The 23,075-nt window shown below is 41.4% G+C and overlaps 1 protein-coding gene across 1 annotated transcript in view; it reads left to right on the forward strand.

The window, feature by feature from the left end:
* Positions 1 to 23,075, forward strand: part of LOC105479792 (RAB10, member RAS oncogene family) — a 106,700-nt gene that overhangs the window by 54,354 nt on the left and 29,271 nt on the right. The window contains exon 2 of the mRNA XM_011738079.3: positions 10,233 to 10,293. Coding sequence (XP_011736381.1) covers positions 10,233 to 10,293 — 61 coding nt within the window. The remainder of the gene's footprint in view (positions 1 to 10,232; positions 10,294 to 23,075) is intronic.

Consider the following 23,075-nt stretch of genomic DNA (forward strand, 5'->3'; position numbering starts at 1 on the left):
CGGCTGGAATTACAGGCGCCTGCCACTGCACCCAGCTAATTTTTGTATTTGTAGTAGAGACCGGGTTTCACCGTGTTGGCAAGACTGGTCTCAAACTCCTGACCTCGTGATCCGCGCACTTGGGCCCCCCAAAGTGCTGGGATTACAGTCATGAGCCACCACGTCTGGTGTACGTTCAGTTTTTCTTAGGTGTTTGCATGTAGATATATATGGTGGGGGAGGGTGGAAAGTACACACTAATGAAATCATGGTATTTACTTGAAAAAAGTTTAGCGCTATGAAAGTTGTGTTTGAATGTGATTACAGGAGAAAGACTGGAGGGAATAAGACTGGAGAGGTGGCTTGGGGCCATGCTCAGAAATATATTTATTCCTAGACAGTGATGATTGAGGCCGGGCCTGATGGCTCATGCCTGTAATCCCAGCACTTTGGGAGGCCAGGGTGGGTGGATCACTTGAGGTCAGGAGTTTGAGACCAGCCTGGCCAAAATGGTGAAACCCTGTCTTTACTAGAAACAAAAATTAGCCGGGCATGGTGGTAGGTTCCTGTAATCCCAGCTACTTGGGAGTCTGAGGCAGGAGAATCGCTTGAACCCAGGAGGCAGAGGTTGGAGTGAGCGGAGATTGCGCCACTGCACTCCAGCCTGGGCGACAGAGTGAGACTCCGTCTCAAAAAAAAAAGAGTGATGGATTGAAATGAAGTGGTTAAGCAGTGGAGAGAATGCATTTGTAAACATACCTCCTCCTCTGTTAGCCTAATTTTTATTTCTGTTAATAGGTACAGATTTTTAGAAGTCATATTACTTCAGAGCTGTGACAGTGAAGCAGCAACTGCAACAACAGATTCTTGCCCCATATGCACCTGCGCCTTACCTTTCCCAAACATTTTTAGACTTTTTCTTCTGTTATTCAACTCCATATTCTCTAGTCATATGTTTCTAAACTTTACAAAAATCTAGTCTTAGAAACACTCTTCTTGTTATGGAAGATGGGAATTTAATACTCTTACACCACCAGATATTCCTGGCACCTTTTCCTTCATCATTTCAATTAGTAATAACAAGTATTTTGGTTAACTGCTAAGCCAAATAGTGTACTATAATTGCATTTTCTTTTTCGTATAACTTTTTGTTTTTATTGTAGTTTACAGTTTGTTGTTACATTTGCATAGATTTCAAGGCACTGTCTCTTCTTTATCTCATGTAGAATTGTCAGATCCTTTTGTTTTTCATATAAATTCTAATACTGTTTCCTGCTTCCCACTCCCAGGAAACATCCCCCCTAGAACTTTTCTATTCTGAACTGGTTGCTCTCTAGGCCAATTTTGTCTACCCTTTACTTCACACTGTTGAATGGATTTCATTTCTTCTTCTTTGTTGGTTTGGTAAAGCAATTTCTTAGTGCTATCTTAGAAAGGATGCATGGGAGGTAAATATTTTGAGATCTTTATGTCTGGGAATGCCTTTCATTTGGTTTCGACTGGATATAGGTTGAAAGTATTATTAAAAGATACTGTCCTTTTGTCTTCTGGATTTTAGTGTTATTGAGAAGTTGAGAGTTGATCTTTTAATGTGGCTTAGTTTGTTTCTCTGCATGCTTTTATAAACTATTTCTGGTATTCTGAAATTTCATTGTGATGTACTTTGGTGTAAGTTTTATGCTCATTGTTCATTATGCTAGGTTCTTGGTGAGTTTTTCAGTGTAGAAGTAGATTCTTTTAGTTCTGTTTTGTTGTCTAATTTTTTTTGATTATTTTCTATATGTCACTTTCTCTGTGCCTTTTCAAACTTCTGTTAGATGTCAGACGTCCTGGTTTGCTTTTCTAATTTATTATGTCTCACATTGCCTCTATTAACTTTTTTTTTTCCTTGTTTTGATATCTGGCCGGATGCAGTGGCTCACGTTTATAATCCCAGCAGTTTGGGGGGCCAGGGAGGGCAGATCACATAAGGCCAGGAGTTCCAGACCAGCCTCTCCAACATGGTGAAACCCCCCTCTACTAAAAATACAAAAGTTAACTGGGTGTGGTGGCACATGCCTGTAGTCCCAGCTGCTCCGGGGGCTGTAGCAGAAGAATGGCTTGAACCTGAGAGGTGGAGGTTGCAGTGAGTCGAGATCATGCCACTGCACTCAAGCCTGGGCAACAGGGAGACCCTGCTCCCAAAAAAAAAAAAAAAAAGTTTTAATATCTCGTTGGAGCCTTTGGCCTGAGGCTGTAAAAAGCTGATAGGTAGCAGAGTAGAAAAGGGCGAGGCTTGTCAAGTGATGTTTCAACTTAAGGGTGAAACATTTTTCTCAGGGACTCCTTAATTTCTCCAGAAAACACCATTTATCTGTTTATTCGACAGATATTTGTTGAATTGCCTGCTAAATGTCAGGTATTGTTCTGGGTGTGGGGAATTTAACTCAACAGATAAAAATCTCTACCCTTTTGAGTCTCACATTTTGGCAATGAGAGATGGATAATAACAGAAATAAGGACATGTTAAAGTTTAAAAGTCAGGAAGAAGGTTAGAAGTGTTACCAGACAATGGGTGGGGAACATGGAGAAATATTGCAACTTAGGGTAGCTAGGGGAAAGAGCCATGATGGATGAGAAAGGTGGTCAGAGGTTAGGGGAATAGTACCTTTATGGAAAGGTAGTGAGAGGCGAACCTGGCTGTCTTGTGCATAGAGCAACAAAAGGGAAGTCAATACAGTTAGCTAGATCAGAGTGAGATGATGTAGAAAATGCTGAGGGCAGGGTAGAAAGGGGGAGGTGGGAGAATATGTAGGGCCTTATTTATGGATTTAAAGAGTTTTCTTTTAGTGTTTGTGAGAGATGGGATAGAGATAACTAATAAGCAGTTGGGTATCTTGGGTTTGGAGTTCAGGGGAGAGTTGAGATGAGAGATCATCAGTGTGTATGTGGAATTTAACACCACGAAACTAGGAAATGCGTCAAGATAGAAAATAGAAGTCCACTTCAATTTTTAGGGGTCAGAGAGATGAGGAGAAACCAGCAATGAAGATTGATGAGTGGCTAGAAAGGTAGGAAAGTCAGGAGTTTTCATGCAGAAAAGAGTGAAGAACTCCTTCATCTATAGCTAGTAAGATCAGATGAGGACCGGGCGCGGTGGCTCATTCCTGTAATCCCAGAACTTTGGGAGGCCGAGGTGAGTGGATCGCCTGAGGTCAGGAGTTCGAGACCAGCCTGGCCAACATGGTGAAACCCTGACTTTACTAAAAATACAGAAGTTAGCCGTGTATGGTGGTGTGTGCCTGTAGTCCCAGCTTCTCAGGAGACTGAGGCAGGAGAATTGCTTGAACTTGGAAGGCAGAGGTTGCAGTGAGCTGAGATGGTGCCACTCCATTCCAGCCTGGGTGAAAGAGTGAGACTCCGTCTCAGAAAAAAAGAAAAGAAAAGGAAAAAAAAAAAGATCAGACGAGGACTTAGAAATGATCATTGGATTTGGGAACACGGCAATCATTGACCATAGTGAGAGGTTGTGTGTGTGTGTGTGTGTGTGTGTGTGTGTGTGTGTGTGTGTTGGGTGGTTAATAATAACAACAAAGCCTGTTTGGAAAGGGTCAAGAGGTGGGAGGAGAGAAAACTAGAAACAGCACATATAGGTAACTTTCAAGAAGTTTGATAAAAACAAAAAGTGAAATGGAGAGGAAACTCAGTGAGGAAGGATCCTTAACCTCCAAATTTAAGAGGTTTAGTAGTAGAGTCTAGTAGTTGTGATTATTGACTAGATGAAATGTGAGGGAAACTCAGGAAGTCCAAAATGAGGCTTCTATCTTGACCAGTTAGATTAAGTAGGTACCTGAAAACAGCCCAAATTCTTAGACATTTTCCAGCGATGCCTAGTTTCCATCCCAGGGGGTTTAGAGCTTTCAGATTGTATCCTTATTTCATCTTTCTTCAGGCAAGTTTCCTGAAATAGTATCAGTTGTCACACTTGTTGTTAAGATTAATTAATAAATTGTATGCCCAGCTGAAGTTGTTGGTCATGTTCAGAGTTAGTCTAGACAGCCGGGTCATTTTAGGATGATTTTCTGAGAAATTCTTTTTTTTTTTTTTGAGACGGAGTCTCGCTCTGCCGCCCAGGCTGGAGTGCAGTGGCCGGATCTCAGCTCACTGCAAGCTCCGCCTCCCGGGTTTACGCCATTCTCTGGGGTAACTTTCAAGAAGTTTGATAAAAACAAACTTAAAAGCTACTCGGGAGCTGGGACTACAGGCGCCCGCCACCTCGCCCGGCTAGTTTTTTGTATTTTTTATTAGAGACGGGGTTTCACCATGTTAGCCAGGATGGTCTCGATCTCCCGACCTCGTGATCCGCCCGTCTCGGCCTCCCAAAGTGCTGGGATTACAGGCTTGAGCCACCGCGCCCGGCCGAGAAATTCTTAAAGAAAAACATAATATGGGCTGTAGAAATAGAGTTAGGTTAAATGGTGGGTAAATGGCCCTTTTTTCTTTTGATTGTGTATGAGAAACATAATAGGGGCAAGCTGAAATATTTTGGCTGATTGAAAAGCAGACTGGCTCAAATTAAGAGAGGAGCAATAAGGTAAACCCAAGAGTTTGAAGGAATGGGGTATTATTGTAGATTCTGGGGATAACAGGTTTTGTTGAAGGTTGGTGTTAAACCATTTCTTGTTGAGAGGTTAGTTATGAAAAATGAGATGCAGAGTAGAGCGAAGTTATGAATGATTTTGTTTCTTGCTTTTATATGGTGAACATTTCTCTACCCCAGGACCTCTTTGCAGAAGTTTATGGGCAAGGACTTTGTTTTCTTTTTTCTTCCCTGGATCCCCAGAATATTTGGATCAAAAATAATTATTTCCCTGGAGAAATCTGTGAAGTCTGTATTTGAAATTTTAATTATTGGTATATACTATCACCCATCTGCCATGGAAAGATATCAGCAATAAGGATCAAACCAATATTCTTTAGAAACACACAACAGGTTTTAATTATCTCATATATATACATACACACATATATATATATATATATAGATTTAAGACTGCAGCACATATTTTCTTCCGAAGTTTGAGTTACCTTTAGGTCTGTTTATGTGTTTTAGACAGATTGCTTCATTAAATGTTCACTTATCAGTTGAGGCTTGCATAGATACCTCTCTTGTGTTTGTTCCACAGGAGCAAAACTGAATCTTGAAAGACAAATGAAGTTTACCAGGAAAAGAAAACTGGGATGAGGAGAGGATTTAGGAAGTAGCATATGCTAAGCAAGAGACATGAGAAAACATGATGATCAGGGATGTCATGTAGACTGAAGACTTCCATACTAAGAGGCATTTTCACAATTTTATCCTGAAAGCATAGAGAAAACAAATCAACTTGTCATTTTCAAAAACTTACTCTGACTGTAATCTCAATAAAAGGACAGCTTTTAAAGTCAAGCTTTATGAAAAATTTACTACCTTGTTTTTGTTTTTCTCATGTTTTTCTGAATATTTATTTTGAGACAGGGTGTTACTCTCTTGCTCAGGCTGGAGTGCAGTGGCATGATCACAGCTCACTGCAGCCTCAACATCCTGGACTCAGGGATCCTCCCACCACAGCCTCCCAAGTAGCTGGGACTACAGGTGTGCACCACCATGCCTGGCTAATTTTTTTGTAGAGATGAGGTTTTGCCATGTTGCTCAGGCTGGTCTTGAACTCCTGGACTCAAGCGATCCTCTTACGTTGGCCTGCTAAAGTGCTAGGATTATAGGCATGAGCCACCACACCCAGCCTTTTTCCTTACTTTAAAAAAAAAAAAAAAAAAAGCCCCCTTATTTTATCTATTTCATGTCATGTCATGTCATTTCATGTCATGTCATTTCATGTCATGTCATGTCATTTCTTTCATTCTATATTTTTGAGACAGTTTCATTCTTGTCACCCAGGCTGGAGTACAGTGGCAGGGTCTTGACTCACTACAACCTCCGCCTCCCAGGTTCAAGCAATTTCCCTGTCTCAGCCTCCCGAGTAGCTGGGATTACAGGCGCCCACCACCACGCCTGGCTAATTTTTGTATTTTTAGTGGAGATGGGATTTCACCATGTTGGCTAGGCAGGTCTCAAACTCCTGACCTCAGGTGACCCTCCTGCCTCGGCCTCTGAATGTGCTGGGATTATAGGTGTGAGCCACTGCGCCTGGCCATATTTATTTATTATGTGTTTTTTTTGAGATATAGGCTTGCGCTGTTGCCCAGGCTGGAGTGCAGTGGTGCAATCTTGGCTCACTGCAGCCTCCACCTCCTGGGTTCAAGCGATTCTCATGCCTCAGCCTCCCGAGTAGCTGGGATTACAGGCATGTGCCACCATGCCTGGCTAATTTTTGTATTTTTAGTAGAGATGGAGTTTCACCACATTGGCCAGGCTAGTCTTGAACTCCTGACTTGAAGTGATACCCCCGCCTCAGCCACCCAAGGTGCTAGGATAACAGGCGTGAACCACTGTGCCCGGCCCCCCTTAGTAATTTTAATCCTGTTAAGTAATTACTGTATCTGAAAATTTGGGGGTTCAGTTTTCTTTGTTGACTTACTCAAAGTGGGTAAATTTTATGTGGCATTTAATATTTCTTAATTTTGTATTGTTAGCTAGTATTAAGTAGAGTTTTATTTGTGGGAATCCTATAGGATCTGAAGAATTTGTACCTTCAGAAAGTTTTTACATTTACTGTTAATAGCCAAGGATCATTTTTTATGTATTCAGATCGTCAAATCTGAACCGTGAGGCCTGGTATCCGAAGCTTACTTATGATCACCCTTTGCCAGTGAATAGTTGTGTTTTGTTTTTTTCCCTTGGCAGCTCTCACTAAGATTGTAGTCTTTTCTAGGTTTCAGGCAAAGAAGGTCTTGGTTCCAGTTGCTTAAAGTCTCCAGACCTAGACCTTTCATCGTGTTCTCAGTATGGCTGTGAAAAATGTAAGCTCAGGCCGGGCGCGGTGGCTCACGCCTGTAATCCCAGCACTTTAGGAGTCCGAGGCAGGTGGATCACGAGGTCAGGAGATCGGGACCATCCTGGCTAACACGGTGAAACCCGGTCTCTACTAAAAATACAAAAAATTAGCCAGGCGTGGTGTCAGATGCCTGTAGTCCCAGCTAGTCAGGAGGCTGAGGCAGGAGGATGGCGTGAACCCATGAGGAGGAGGTTGCAGTAAGCCGAGATAGCACCACTGCACTCCTGGGTGACAGAGCGAGACTCCATCTCAAAGAAAAAAAGCAAGCTCAGGTTGGATGCAGTGGCTCACGCCTGTAATCCCGGCATCTTGGGAGCCTGTGGCAGGAGGATCACTTGAGCCCAGGAGTTGGAGCACCAGCCTGGGCAACATAGCGGGATGTCGTCTCTACAAAAAATACAAGAATTAGCTGGGCAGGGTGGCACATACCTGTAGTCCCAGCTACTCAGGAGGCTGAGATGGGAAGATCACCTGAGCCCAGGGGGTCGAGGCTGCAGTGAGCCATGACCGTGACACTGCACTCTATCCTGGGCAACAGAACGACAGCCTGTCTCCATAAAACAAAACAAAACAAAAAGCAAGCTCTTTGGTTATGTTCTCTACAGCCCTGCCACTGCCAAAGTGCAAGTAAAGCCTTTTTATCTGCTCTGGTTTTCGGTTCCGTCTTTATTTCTGGCATACAGCAGTTTCTCTTGAAGAAATTTATTGACAGTGTGCTTGATATATGAAAAATTTCTGAATGTTTTGTAGTGAAATAAGTTTCAGTTTATTGGGAGTGCTCTATTGCTGGGATTGGATAACTCAAATTTGTCTGCAAATTTACTTAATATTCCTTTTATAAACAGATGTTAGCCCTTTCTTTCACTTTGCTTTTTGCTATCTTTTTACTCCACTTATTGCCTTCAAGTCAAATGGACTATCGCTGTCATTCATAAGATGATACAGTCACAGAGCAGCTTCAGAATTCTCGTGTAGAAAGTGTAAGGATGCATGCCAGAACTTCAGAGTATTTTTGTGGCGTCCTTGCCATGGTGGGTGGGTGGGTGGATGGATGGATGAATGAATGGATGGATGAATGGATGGATGAATGAACCTTCTAGTAATGCTTAGTTTGCAGCTTATACCTTTTTCTGGATTGACCCTGTTTTGAAGGTACCTTTTTCTTTCTCTAATAACTTCTTTTCAACTCTGTCAAGTAAGCCCTATAGGACACTGCTGTTGGAAACTTGGCTTTTTGATCTTTGGAACATACTTTAAGAATTACTGACTGAACCTACTCTTTTGGTATTTGACCCCTTCTGAAACAATGCTTGCATTTTGTTACAGTTTTATTTCCTAATGTGAACTTTTAATATAATACTATGAATTTCTTTCTAAAACACTGCTTTAGCTATATTCTACAAAATTTGATATTATGTTCTCTTTTTAATTCATTTCAGAAATTTTCTAATTTTCACTATAATTTCTTTTTTGATCCATGAATTTCCAGATATTTGGGAGTTTTCCCAGATGTGTTTCTGTTACTGATTTCTAGTTCATTTTGTTGCAGACAGAAAGCATACTTTGGGCTGGGTGCAGTGACTCACGTCCGTAATCCTAGCACCTTGGGAGGCCAAGGCCAGTGGGTCACTTTGAGCGTTTGAGACCAGCCTGGCCAACATGGCGAGACCCCGTCCTACAAAAAGATGCAAAACTTAGCTAGGCATGGTGGCTCGTGCCTGTGGTCTTAGCTACTTGGAAGGCTGAGGTAAGAGGATCACTTAAGCCGGGAAGTGGAGGTTACAGTGAGCTGAGATCATGCCACTGCACTCTAGCCTGGGTGAAAGAACGAGACCTTGTCTCAAAAAAAAAAACAAAAACAGAAAGTGAAAACATACTTTGTATGACCTCAATACTCTGTTTGTTTGTTTGTTTGTTTTGTTTGTTTGTTTGTTTTTGAGACGGAGTCTCGCTCTGTCGCCCAGGCTGGAGTGCAATGGTGCGATCTCAGCTTACTGCATCCTCTGCCTCACAGATTCAAGTGATTCTCCTGCCTCAGCCTCCCGAGTAGCTGGGATTGCAAGCGTGCACTACTACACCCAGCTAATTTTTGTATTTTTAGTAGAGACGGGATTTCACCACGTTAGCCAGACTGGTCTCAAACTCCTGACCTCAGGTGATCCACCTGCCTTGGCCTCCCAAAGTGCTGGGATTACAGGCGTGAGCCACTGTGCCCGGTGACTTCAATACTGTTAAATGTGTTGAAACTTCTTTTACGACCCTTATGTTTTCTCTTGGTACATGTTCAGTTTGCACTTGAAAATGGTATGTATTCTGTTGCTGATGGATGGAGATTATGTCAAATTGGTTAATGTAGTGTGGTTTAAGTCTTCTGTATCATTATTGATTTTTCTGTCTACTTAAAAAAAATCTGTTTTTCAGGGAAGGGATGTTGAAGTCTCCAACTATAATTGTAGGTTTATGTATTTCTCTTTGCAGTTCTATTAATTTTTGCTTCATGCTAAATATTTGTATTTTTATCCCTTCCTAAAGAATAGACTGCTTTATCATTACGAAATGACCCTCTATCCTTGGTAGTTTTCCTTTGTTCTGCAAGTTAGCGAACTCAATATTTTTCCCCCACTAGGAACCTTTTTATTCTTATGCATTAGAATATTAGGCATTTAAAATTTTACTTTCTTATATCCTAATTTGTAAAAACTCACTCTTTTTTCTGTTTCTGTTTCTCTGTCTTTTTTTTTTTTTTTTTTTTTTTGGGACATGATCTCGTTCTGTTGCCCAGGCTCAAGTGCAGTGGCGCAATTAAAGGCTCACTGCAACCTCTGCCTCCTGGGTTCAAGGGATTCTCCTGCCTCAGCCTCCTGAGCAGCTGGGACTACAGTCCAGTCGTGTGCCACTATGCCCGGCTAGTTTTTTGTGTTTTTAATATTTTTGTATTTTTAGTAGAAACGGGGTTTCACCATGTGCCCAGGCTGGTCTCGAACTCCTGGGCTTAGGCCGTTCGCCCGCCTCAGCCTCTCAAAAGTGTGGGGATTAAAGGTGTGAGCCACCATGCCCAGCCCAAAACTTGGCCTTTCTGTATCTATTTTTCCTCCTATCCTGGATCTTGTATTACTCGGGTTTAAAATTGAATACATTTGCTCAGTGTCACATACTTTGTGAATATCTGGAATCAAACACAGACAAGTTTAAAAGGTGTGAGCCTTTTTACTGTGATTAATTTTAGTATAACCAGATGTAAAGCCACAGTTACAGTTTACCTTTTTTTCTGCATTGCAGGAATAGACTTCAAGATCAAAACAGTTGAATTACAAGGAAAAAAGATCAAGCTACAGATATGGTAAGTGATGCTAATTTACTTTATGTAGCAGAATGCCAGGTTCCTTAAGGTTTCACAGTGAAATTCTTTTTTGTCACAGGTTTAGATTCTGTGAGACTTTCCTTTTTAAAACAGGCAGTCAGGTGACCTTTTTGTGCAGTAAAAACCATTGCATGGACTTAAGTCCATGAGATCTAATAACCTTTTCTACTTACTGTATGAACTCAGGCAAGTTATATACTCACTCATTAGGCTTTTTATCTTCATATGTAAAGGAGGATAGTAACACCCATCTCAATGGATTGTTATAAGGATTACATGAAATAATCTATGCCAAGTTTTTGGTGAAATGCATTGTGAAAATACTTGTTTTCTTTAATATGTTTTTAACTTTTTATGGGCATTATTTTTATTAGTTTGTATTAGGTTTGCCTGAAGAAATACAAAAAAATTCTTTGAATTTGTATTTGTCTGAATCATAGAATTTAGAATTATAATGGCAGTATTTTCCAGCAAATGTTATGTGTTTTATGTGTATTATGTATATTATGTATATTAACCCATTAATTACTAACAAGGACCCTGTCAAATCTGTGTTACTCCTTTTGAGAAAACAGCTTTGTTGAGGTATAACTGAGATAGAATAAGTGCACATAAAGTGTACAACTTAGTAAGTTTTGACATACCTATAAACCTGTAAAACCATCACAACAGTCAAGATAATGAACATATTTGTCACCTCAAAAGTTTTCTCAAGCCTCCTTGTGATCTTTTGTAATCCCTTCTTCCCCACTACCCCTGGTCCCCAGGCAGCCACTGTGCTTGCTTTCTTTCACTGTATTTCTTTTTTGTTTTTTTTTTGAGATGGAGTCACGCTCTGTCACCCAGGCTGGAGTGCAGTGGTGCGATCTTGGCTCACTGCAAGCTCTGCCTCCCGGGTTCATGCCATTCTCCTACCTCAGCCTCCTGAATAGCTGGGACTATAGGCGCCCGCCACCACGCCCGGCTAATTTTTTTTTTTTTTATTTTTAGTAGAAACAGGATTTCGCCATGTTAGCCAGGATGGTCTCAATCTCCTGTTCTTGTGATCCGCCTGCCTTGGCCTCTCAAAGTGCTGGGATTACAGGCATGAGCCCCTGCGCCCCACCTGTATTTCTAATACTGTATATAAATGGATGGTATGTTTTCTCTTTGTCTTTTTGGGGGGGCTGGGGTCAGCCTTCTTTCACTCACCATAATTATTTTGGAAATTATCAGTTAGTTAATTACTTTTTATTGCTAAGTACTATTTCATTAAGATACACAACAACTTGTTTATTCAGCATAAAGCTGCTATGAGTCTTTGTGTAGGCATATACTTTCTTTTCTCTTGGATTATTCCTGTTTTACAGATAATGAAACAGGTGTACTTTGAAATAATTTAACCAAGGTCTTAGAGCATGTTAGTGGCAGAGCTGGAATGCATACTTGCTGGGATTACAGACATGAGCCACTGCACCTGGCCCATTTTTTGTTCTTCATCGCTTGTCAGCAACTGCATTGGGCCAAATGTGGTGGCTCAATTGTGGAGGCAGGAGGATTGCTTGAGACCAGCCTGGGCAACATAGTGAGACCCCTGTCTACCCCCAAAAATTGTGAATTCATGTTTTCTCTGTTTTTTGTTTTTGTTTTTCTTTTTTTTTTTGCCGTGATAGGACCTATCGTATGATAGTTACGAGGATGAGTAATACATATAGAGCACTTTAGAACAGTGTCACATAATTACCATTCAGTAAATCATAGCTACTATTATTTTGGGATCTCCCATTATGAGATTAGAACCTAAGAATATTATTTTAGGGCATGAGCAGAGGAGGCAGTTAGCAAAAGACATTGTAAAGCCATTCTTTGGAGACTTAGAATGAGAGTCAGGAGAGATCAGTATCCCAGAATCCAATAGAAGATAGTTTTGAGAATTAGGTATTCCCTTTTAAAGGAAGCTAATAGTTAGAAATTGTATATGTTTAACCAAAATGTCTCTGTTACCTGATGTTGTAATTAGGAATATCTTTATGTGTAACATTCTTAAAATTTAATATAAATTTACTAGAATTTAGATATTTTTCAGTGTTTGCTAAAACTAGTAGTTCTCTTTGAGGCGAAACCCACGTGCTGACCATTGATTTTTGTTTACTTTAGCTGGGAAATAAGTCAGCAAATGAACTGTGGCTCATATTCTGTTTCATTGTAATTAAAGTTGATCTCTAAGGAAGGATGTCAACTGTTTATTCTGAATTTCAAATAGGCGCCCTCCTCATCCATGCCTGACCTTGGTCCTAAGTTCCAAGCCGTGACTAACTCTGCCATGCTGATTGGGTCTCTTAACTGTGTCCCTTTGTGTGTATACTTCAAGCCACCAATTTTCAAACTTTTTGACAGAGATACATTGTGGCTGGGTGTACATATACATGTATATGTATATGTGAGTGTATGTGTAACAAACAATATTTTCCTAAAATATATTTTACATAAGACCTTTGCCCTCCTAAATTTATCCTGTTCCTCCATCTGTTCTCCGTCTTCCACATACTTTCTCTTATTCTATTCCTTGACCTTGTGGATTTATATATTTTCCCCCTTATCATTTTAGTCTTTTTTTTTGAGATAGAATCTCCCTCTGTCATCCAGGCTGGAGTGCAGTGGCATGGTCTCAGCTCACTACAACGTCTGCCTCCCGGGTTCAAGTGATTCTTTTGCCTCAGCCTTCCAAATAGCTGAGGTTACAAGCATGCACCACCACACCTGGCTAATTTTTGTATTTTTAGCAGAGACAGGGTTTCACCATGTTGGCCAGGCTGGTCTCAAACTCCTGGCCTCTAGTGATCCGCCAGCCTCAGCCTCCTAAGATGCTGGGATTACAGGCATGAGCTACCACACCCGGCCCTATTTTAATTTTTAGGTAGCTTTTAGAAATAAAGAGTAACAGATTTGGTTACTCCCAACACTATGGGAGGCCGAGGCAAGTGACTCATTTGAGCCCAGGAGTTTGCGACCAGCCTGAGCATCATAGTGAAATCTCATCTCTACAAAAAATATAAAATTAGCTGGGCACGGTGGCACGTGCACCTGAAGTCCTAGGTATTTGGGGGGCTGAGGCAGGAGGATCGCTTGAGCCCAGGAGGTCAAGGCTGCAGTGAGCCCTGTTCACACCACTGTACTCTAGCCTGGAGACAGCAAGATCCTGTCTCAAAAAAGAAGAGAGAAAAAGAAACAGTAATAATTCACACTTGTTTTTAAAAAGAGCCTTCCTGGCCTGCGTGGTGGCTCACACCTGTAATCCCAGCACTTTGGGAGGCCGAGGCAGACAGATCACGAGGTCAGGAGATTGAGATCATCCTGGCTAACACGGTGAAACCTCGTCTCTACTAAAAATACAAAAAATTAGCCAGGCGTGGTGGCAGGCGCCTGTAGTCCCAGCTACTTGGGAGGCTGAGGCAGGAGAATGGCGTGAACCCGGAAGGTGGAGCTTGCAGTGAGCTGAGATTGCGCCACTGCACTCCAGCCTGGGTGACAGAGCGAGACTCCATCTCAAAAAAAAAAAAAAGCCTTCCCTGAAAGATGCTCTTTGGAACAGTAAGTCCTCTAGTGTGGCCTTCAAGATTAATCTATAAAAGACTTCTGTTGTACCTGTGAAACTCAAGAATAGTGCAGAAATGGTAATGTTTCTAATTTAAAGTTGTTTGATTTTTAGACCTTTTAAATAGAACCTCTCTGAGATAAAACTCTTCTACATGCTAACATGCCAGGACGAAAGAAGCCATGTAGCTCAAGGTTAAGAAATTTGAGATATCCAGAGTAATTTAAGAAGGCGTTAGCATGAAAAAGCCCATTACTCATAACTTATGATACACTGAAATTCAAAACATTGTCCTCAGCTTTAATGCTTTGCCTCCAGTTGTTACTAAAAAGTACAGTGATTTTTTTTAAATCTCTCTAGTTCAGATAAATATATTCAGATTCTTATTGCAGCATGAAAATTCCTATTCTGTAATTGAATATTAGTTTTGGAAATTTTCTTCAATCTGCTTAAGCTTCTACTTTTTGTTTTGTTTTGTTTTGTTTTGTTTTGTTTTTTGAGACGGAGTCTCGCTCTGTCACCCAGGCTGGAGTACAGTGGCGCAATCTTGGCTCACTGCAAGCTCCGCCTCCCGGGTTTACGCCATTCTCCTGCCTCAGCCTCCCGAGTAGCTGGGACTACAGGCGCCTGCCACCTCGCCCGGCTAGTTTTTTGTACTTTTTAGTAGAGACGGGGTTTCACCGTGTTAGCCAGGATGGTCTCGATCTCCTGACCTTGTGATCCGCCCGTCTCAGCCTCCCAAAGTGCTAGGATTACAGGCTTGAGCCACTGCGCCTGGCCTTGTTTTGTTTTAAGACGATGTTTTGCTCTTGTTGCCCAGGCTGGAGTGCAATGGCATGATCTTGGCTCACCACGACCTCCGCCTCCTGGGTTCAAGTGATTCTCCTGCCTCAGCCTCCTAAGTAGCTGGGATTACAGGCATGCACCACCACGCCTGGCTAATTTTGTATTTTTAGTAGAGACACAGTTTCTCCATGTTGGTCAGGCTGGTCTCGAACTCCCGACCTCAGGTGATCCGCCTACCTCGGCCTTCCAAAGTGCTGGGATTACAGCCGTGAACCACCACACCCGGCCTGCTATTTTTCTTTATTTGAATGATCTTCATGTTTTGCTTTCATTCCAGGAAATCCATGGTGTACAACACCCTCTGTTCTTTAATGTTTTAATTCCTTCATCTTCCAGAATCTCTTATACCCAATTATCCTCCCTCTTTCTGTATGATCTCCCCATTTAAATTTTTTTTAACATTCTTTTGTTTGTTTGTTTGTTTTTAAGACGGAGTCTTCCTCTGTCGCCCAGGCTGGAGTGCAGTGGTGCGATCTCACTGCAAGCTCTGCCTCCCAAGTTCACGTGGGTTCTCCTGTCTCAGCCTCCTGAGTAGCTGGAACTACAGGCGCCCACCACCACGCCTGGCTGGTTTTTCTGTATTTTTAGTAGAGACGGGGTTTCGTCGTGTTAGCCAGGATGGTCTCGATCTCCTGACCTCATGATCTGCCTGCCTCAGCCTCCCAAAGTGCTGGGATTAACAGGCATGAGCCACTACGCCTGGTCAATTTTTTTTTAACGTTCTAGATTCCATTTTCATTTATGTATTTCAAACTTCTATACTTTTCGGCATGACTGTATCTACCCCACAGAATGACCTGGCTCCTTGATTTTAAATTATCCTTTTCCTGAGTCCTGTCCTGGGTCCTGCCCGGACTCTGATTGTACCAGCCCCCACCAGTTGTTAAAGCAATCAATAGTTTATTTCCAAATGAGGAACAGGGTCCTTGCCTCACTATTTCTGGGCTTACTAATGATCTGTTGCCCAGGGCTAAAAGTAGCCACAGCTGCTTGTTTATTGGTGACATTATTTTTAGGTTTGCATGCACACATATGCCTAAATCTAATCCAGCCCAGAAGCTCAAATCCAATAATCAAAAGGAGGTGTTAAATATCTGAAGGGACAATTAAACATTGTACATGTTCACAGTATCTTTTTATGTCACCACAATACTGGTTTCTAAGCCTGTTTTCAAAACTACTCTCTTATCCTGTGCTATTAAAAAATTCTTTCCTGACAGTCTACTTAGTAAGATCAAGTCTCTGAAATTACAAGACAATGGCAATAGAATTTTCCTTACTTAAAGTAGTACATAGTCAATGATTGCTGTGAAATCCTACTTTTCCTACTGACATTATAAAAAAGAAGTTACATGTTTCTAGGAATTAAAAAGGTATATTTCCTTAATGGTTAGTACCACACTAGGGGTTGGGGAAGCTGTGTACTCTGGCTGTTACTGTGACAGTTATTTTTGGTCTGGGCACTGGCAAAACCAAAACAGGCCAGAGGCATATCAATCTACTCTGCAAAGCAGAGACCCCAAATTTCATAACTGTGTTTTTTGGTAACGTAATGAAGTTATTCCTTACCTTATAAATTAGGATGTCAAATTTCTCATGTTGCGTTTTATTTTAAGAATACCTGGATTTCTTCAGAGATACATAATTTGTCTATACCCAGAACACCATGAACTTAAATTATGATTCTCTTCATTCAAGAATTTTTTTCCCCCCCAAAAGTAGGCAGGCTGACACCTGCCCGGTCAGAGCTCACACCCATAGGGATAGGAACAAACAAGTACATAAATATATAATCACAAATTGAGATAAATGCTAGCAAGGTGAATAGGGTAAAGTGATGGAGAATGGGGTAAGGATGAGGGAGGAAGTGATCTAGATTGAATGATCAGGGAAGTCCTCTCTGAAGAGGTAATGTTTAAGATGAGAAGTGAAATACGAACAGTAAGCAACCAAAGTCACTTAGTCGATAAATGTTTATTGAGTATCTATTTGCCAGGTGTTGGTGGTAGGAATATAAGCATAAATCGGACAGATAGGAGCCCTGCCTGCAAAAGCTTACATTTTAGTGGGGTAAGTCTAGATCTTACTATACTTTGTACCATGTTGCCCAGGCTGGACACCCCCTCCCATTTCAAAGAGTCCTAATTAATTCACTATATTTTTCTTGTATAAAAGCACTACATAGCAGTCACAACTGGAGCCTGGGTCTTCTTCATGGACTCTGGTATGGGTCTTACAAGATGGTCAGTGAATTCCTGATAGGGAGACTCATTGAATATATTGTCTTTCTTGAGGTGTTGGGGATGAGACAGCTGTAGGTCTTGAAGTTAGTATTAAAGGTGACCTTGGCAAAGGTGCCTAGGGTAGCAATGCAGCTCCTGGCGGAGGTATAGCAGTCATTGATATGGGCCATTAGCAGCAGTTTCTTGGGCACAGGGGCGGACAGTGCCTCTAGGGACTGGGATGAGGCCACCAGCACAGAGCTGCAGTGGTTACCTTGCAAGGGACTGTGGGTCTTACTGATCTTGTTCCCCAAGTAGCTTCACAGCACATGGGAAATGGAGAGGTTGGCCAGTGTATGGTGGCCCTGCAGATGGCAGGGGCTACTTCCTTGGAACACCTAACACACAGACTGACGTGACTCTTGTCCCTGGCTGTAACAAATCCCTTGAACCTGATCCACTGGCCAGCACAGGTCTCTTTTTGCATGGGCATAATCTTCAAAACCTCATCTTTGAGGACATCCTTAGGAGAAAGTGAACAATCTCAGACTCCTTGATGGGTGGGGAGGAGAAGAGAGAGATTTCCTCCAGGAACTTGATTGTCATGTCTTTGATCAGGTGGCCCATCTTGGTGACAGGGAACTATTCCTTGTCCTTCTCCTTGCCTCCTTGAGCTCCTAGGCCTCAGCAGCAACCCTGGCCCAGTCACCACTCCTGAAGCCTCCCAGTCCAGGACCGCTAGCGCCTTCAGGCCCTCCCATAGTAGTGGCAGGATCTGCCATTTGGTATTTTCTCTGAGAAGGCTTAATCTCTTTTCTTGCTCTGCTTTTTGTTTCCTTGACACTTATAATCCTCTGACATTCCATAATGTTTTATTTATGTGTTGTCTATCTTCAATAGAATATAAACTTTGTTAAGGCGGGAATTTTTATTTCATTTACAGCTTTATCTCTTGTGCCTGGAATAATGTCTAGTGTGTAGTACTTGCTTAATAATACTGTTAGGATGAAAGAATGGAATATTACTTTCAAGGGCAGATCCATATACTTTGAGATGAAATGAGCAAGTGACAGGGCTGTGATCTTCTCTTCTCTTCTCTTCTCTTCTCTTTTTCTTTTTCTTTTTCTTTTTCTTTTTCTTTTTCTTTTCATTTTTGAGATGGAGTCTCGCTCTGTCGCCCAGGCTGGAGTGCAGTGGCGCTATCTCGGCTCACTTGCAAGCTCTGCCTCCCGAGTTCACGCCATTCTCCTACCTCAGCCTCCCGAGTAGCTGGGACTACAGGTGCCTGTCACCACACCCGGCTAATTTTTTGTAATTTTAGTAGAGAGGGTGTTTCACCGTGTTAACCAGCATGGTCTCGATCTCCTGACCTTGTGATCCCCCCACCTCGGCCTCCCAAAGTGCTGGGATTACAGGCGTGAGCCACCGTGCCCGGCCAGGCTGTGATTTTCTTAAGATTAAAAAGTCCAAGTCTTTGACTTAGCTAAAAACCATTTTATTTTACTTACATAGAAATAAGGCTACAGGCAAAGCCAGGGTTTTCCTTGAGAAGCAGCTTTGAGTGCTGTTTAAGCACAGATAAATATTAACTTGAGAGCTCTTAATACCATAGAGCATCTATCTGCAAAGGTAGTCTTGACTTAGAGCATTATTAGGACATCTTTAAAACAGAATGAAATTTTGAGTCTTATGGTGACATTATTGCAGCTTTGCATATTTTTATGGAAAATATTTCTTATTGTTAGTTATCCCTCCTTATTGTTTATAAGTGAAAACAATGACAACAACTACTAAGGTCCAAGGAAGTTAAGTACATTCAAGGTCACTAAGCTGGGAGGGGTAGAACCCAAGGATAAACTTAAGTCTGACCCCAAACCCATGTTCTGTGTATATTCTTGCATAAAGCCCAACCTATGGTTGGCAGTTAATATTTGGGTTGATAGATAAAGGAATAGATGGCAGATATGTGAACATGCTAAGTGCATTTAAGATATGAAAAGATTGAGAATCCAGTCATATGCAGGGAGTGGGAACAGATCTTGCAGAAGCTCTTAGTAGGAACAAACTTATGAATGTAAAAATGGTTTTTAGTGGTTAGGGAAAAGAGTACCTCAAAATGATAGGGGCTGGAGAAAGGTTTAAACTACTGTAAGGCTTTGTAATCTCCAGTATAAAGAGTTTGGAATTGATTCTGGTTATAATGGGTTTTTATTGGAAGTTTTCTGTTTTTACTTTTATTTTTTTGGAAAGCCTAGTCATGTTTTCAGTTTGTTTTGTAATGACTTTTTTGATGCATAATTCACATACCGTACAATATACCCATTTAAAACAATTTAATAGTTTTTAGTATATTCACAAATTTGTACACCCATCGTTAACATTTTAGAACATTTTTATCTCCCCTACAAAGAAACCTCATGCCTGTCACTCTTTATCCTCCTAACCCCCTGGCCAGGGAAACCACTAATCAACTTTGTATAAAATTTATTTGTCTGGACTTTTCAAATAGATGGGAATCATATAATATATGGTCTTTTGTGACTAGTTTCTTTCACTTAGCATGAGGTTATCAGGGTCTGTCTGTGTTGTACATGAATCAGTACTTCATTCTTTTTTACGGCTGAAGAGTACTCCATTGTATGGATATACCACATTTTATTTATCCGTTCATTAGTAATGGGCCTTTCAGTTTCTACTTTTTGGCTATTATGAATAATGTTGCTGTTAATTTGCATCTACGTTTTTGTGTGGACATACAAGTTTTCATTTCTTTTGGTTATATACCTACAATTGTTGGATCATATGGTAACTCCATGTTGAACATTTTGAGGAACTACCTATTTTCTAACATGGCTGCATCATTTTACATTGTCACCAACAGGGTATGAGGGTCCCAATTTCTCTACATCCTCACTAATGTGTATTATTGTCTTTTGGGGCATAGCCATCCTGTGGTGGTGGGGATCTAGGTTGGTATCTCATTGTGGTTTTTATTTGTATTTTGCTAATGACTAAGGATGTTGAGCATCTTAAGTGTTTATTGTCCATTTGTGTATCTTCTTTGGATAAATGCCTGTTTAGATCTTTTGCTCGTTTTTAAGTTTGGTCATTTGTCCTTTTATTGTTAAGTTGTAAGTTCTTTGTATATTCTGCATACACAAGTACCATATCAGATACACAGTTTGCAAATAGTTTCTTCCATCCTGTGGGTTGTCTTTTCACCTTGTAATGTTCACTGAAATACAAGTTTTTAATTTTCATGTCCCATTTACCTGTTTTTTCTTGTTTCTGCTTTGGTGACATGTTTAAGAAACAGTTGTCAAATCCAAGATTGAAGATGACTCCTATGTTTTCTTCTAAGAGTTTTTATCGTTCAGCTCTTACATTTAGGTCTTGATCTGATTTTAGGTAATTTTTTTTTCTTTTTTTTTGAGATGCAGTCTCGCTCTGTCGCCCAGGCTGGAGTGCAGTGGTGCCATCTCGGCTCACTGCAAGCTCCGCCTCCCGGGTTCATGCCATTCTGCTGCCTCAGCCTCCCGAGTAGCTGGGACTACAGGTGCCCGCCACCACGCCTGGCTAATTTTTTGTATTTTTAGTAGAGACTGGGTTTCACTGTGTTAGCCACGATGGTCTCAGTCTCCTGATCTCGTGATCTACCTGCCTCAGCCTCCGAAAGTGCTGGGATTATAGGCATGAGCCATCGCGCCCAGCCGTTTGGGGGTAATTTTTATATATGGTTTGGGGTAGAGGTCCAACTTCCTTCTTTTGCATGGATATATTCGGTTGTTCCAGCACCATTTGTTGGAAAGCCTGTTGTTTTCCCAATGAAGATATTAGAAGTTTTAAGCAGAATAATATGATCAAACATACGTTTAAAGAAGATCACTCTGGCTGGTGTGTGGAGAACGGCAGTTCATCCTTTCTGAATCTTAGAATGCCAACAAAAGGTACTGTGAACAAGCAGCCAGTGACTTAGAATGAAGACCAGAAACTTATCCAAAGAGTCATGAGAATAAAGCGTTACAAGAAGAGAATGCAGTTGGCTGGAGACGCAGTGGCTCACACCTGTAATCCCAGTGCTTTGGGAGGCCGAGGCAGGAGGATCACCTGAGGTCAGGAGTTTGAAACCAACCTGGCCAACATGGTGAAACCCCATCTCTACTAAAAATATTAAAATTAGCTGGGCATGGTGTAATCCCAGCTACTTGGGAGGCTGAGGCAGGAGAATCACTTGAACCCAGGAGGCGGAGGATGCAGTATGCCGAGATCGTGCCACTGCCCTCTGTGAGACTCTGTCTCAGGAAAAAAAAAAAAAAGAAAAAAGAGAATGCAGTCAACTGTGTAGAATCCTGCTTAGTGATTAAGATGCAGTCATACAGTGCATAATGGCATTTTAGTCGATGACTGCATACACAGTGGTTGTCCTAACAATATTATAATATCGCATTTTTACTGCACCTCTTCTATGTTTAGCCATATTTAGATACACAAATACTTACTGTGTTACAGTTGTCGACTCTATTCAGTATAGTCACATACTCTACAGGTTTGTAGCCTGGGAGCAATACCATATAGTGCAGGTATGTTGTAGGCTATATTCATTTAGGTTTGTATAAGTACACTCTATGATGTGTGCACAATGATGACATAGTCTAATGATGGAATTCTCAGAACGTATCCCTGTCATTAAGAGGTCGATGATATATAAAAAGGAAATAGCTATTGGATTTGGCATCCAGGTTATTGGAGACCTTCTGAAAAGGAGTTTTGGTACAGTAATCAGTAATAGCTATCCTATTAGAATCAGTTAAGGACTGAAAGTGGGAAAACAGCAACTAGAGAAAACTCTTTAAAGAAATTTGCTGGGAAAATTTTTATGTAAATATGGACAAGCTTATCCTAGTATTTATATGGGAAGGCTAGGATAGCTAAAATAATTTTGACAAAGTAAAATAAGTGGGAAGAATCAATCTACCTGGTTTTAAAACTATTTAGCCACAGTAATCCAAGATAGTATGGTAATGGAGGAGGCCTGGACACATAGGAGATAGCAACAGAATAAAGAACCCAGACACAGATTGAACTATGGTGTGGCCTGCAGATTTTTGACAAAGGTACAAAAGCAGTTTAATGGAGGAAGGTTATTACTTCGACATTTCCAGCAGGTGGTGCTACAGCAATAGGACATCCATGAAAATATCCTATTTGAAATTAACTCAAAATGTACTATTGGTTTAATAAAACCATAAGGTGGCCAGGCACAGTGGCTCACGCCTGTAACCCCAGCACTTTGGGAGGCTGAGGTGGGTGGATCACCTGAGATCAGGAGTTTGAGATCAACCTGGCCAACATGGTGAAACCCCATCTCTACTAAAAATACCAAAATTGTCCAGTGTGGTGGTGCACACCTATAGTCCCAGCTCTTTGGGAGGCTGAGGCAGGAGAATCTCTTGAACCCGAAAGGCAGAGGTTGCAATGAGCTGAGATCGCACCACTGCACTCCAGCCTGGTTGACAAAGCAAGACTCTGTCTCAAAAAAAGAAAAAAACCCATAAGGCTTTTAGAAGAAAATATGGGAGAAAATCTTTGGAACGTAAGACTAGGTGAAGAGGCTGGGTGCGTTGGCTCATGCCTGTAACCCCAGCACTTTGGGAGGCTGAGGTGGGCAGATCATCTGAGGCCAGGAGTTCAAGACCAGCCTGGCCAACATGGCGAAACCCCGTCTCTACTAAAAATATAAAAATTAGCTGGACGTGGTGGCACATGCCTGTAATCTCAGCTATTTCAGAGGCTGAGGTAGGAGAATCTCTTGAACCTCGGAGGCAGAGGTTGCAGTGAGCTGAGATCATGCCACTACACTCCAGCCTGGGCAACAGAGTGACACCCTGTTTCAAAAAAAAACAAGACTAGGTGAAGAATTCTTAGACATAACACTAAACACATGATCTGTAAAAGAAAAAAAAATCAGTAAATTAATTAGACTCTCACAAAATTAAAAGCTTCCTCTCTACAAAATACCCTGTCAAGGGACTGAAAAGACTAGCTACAGACTTGGAGAAAATATTTACAAGCCAGTGTATCTGATAAAGGACTTCTATCTAAAAAGAACTTTAAAAAGT

This window comes from Macaca nemestrina, chromosome 13, assembly GCF_043159975.1.
Source record: "Macaca nemestrina isolate mMacNem1 chromosome 13, mMacNem.hap1, whole genome shotgun sequence".
NCBI classification, from domain to species: Eukaryota; Metazoa; Chordata; class Mammalia; order Primates; family Cercopithecidae; genus Macaca; species Macaca nemestrina.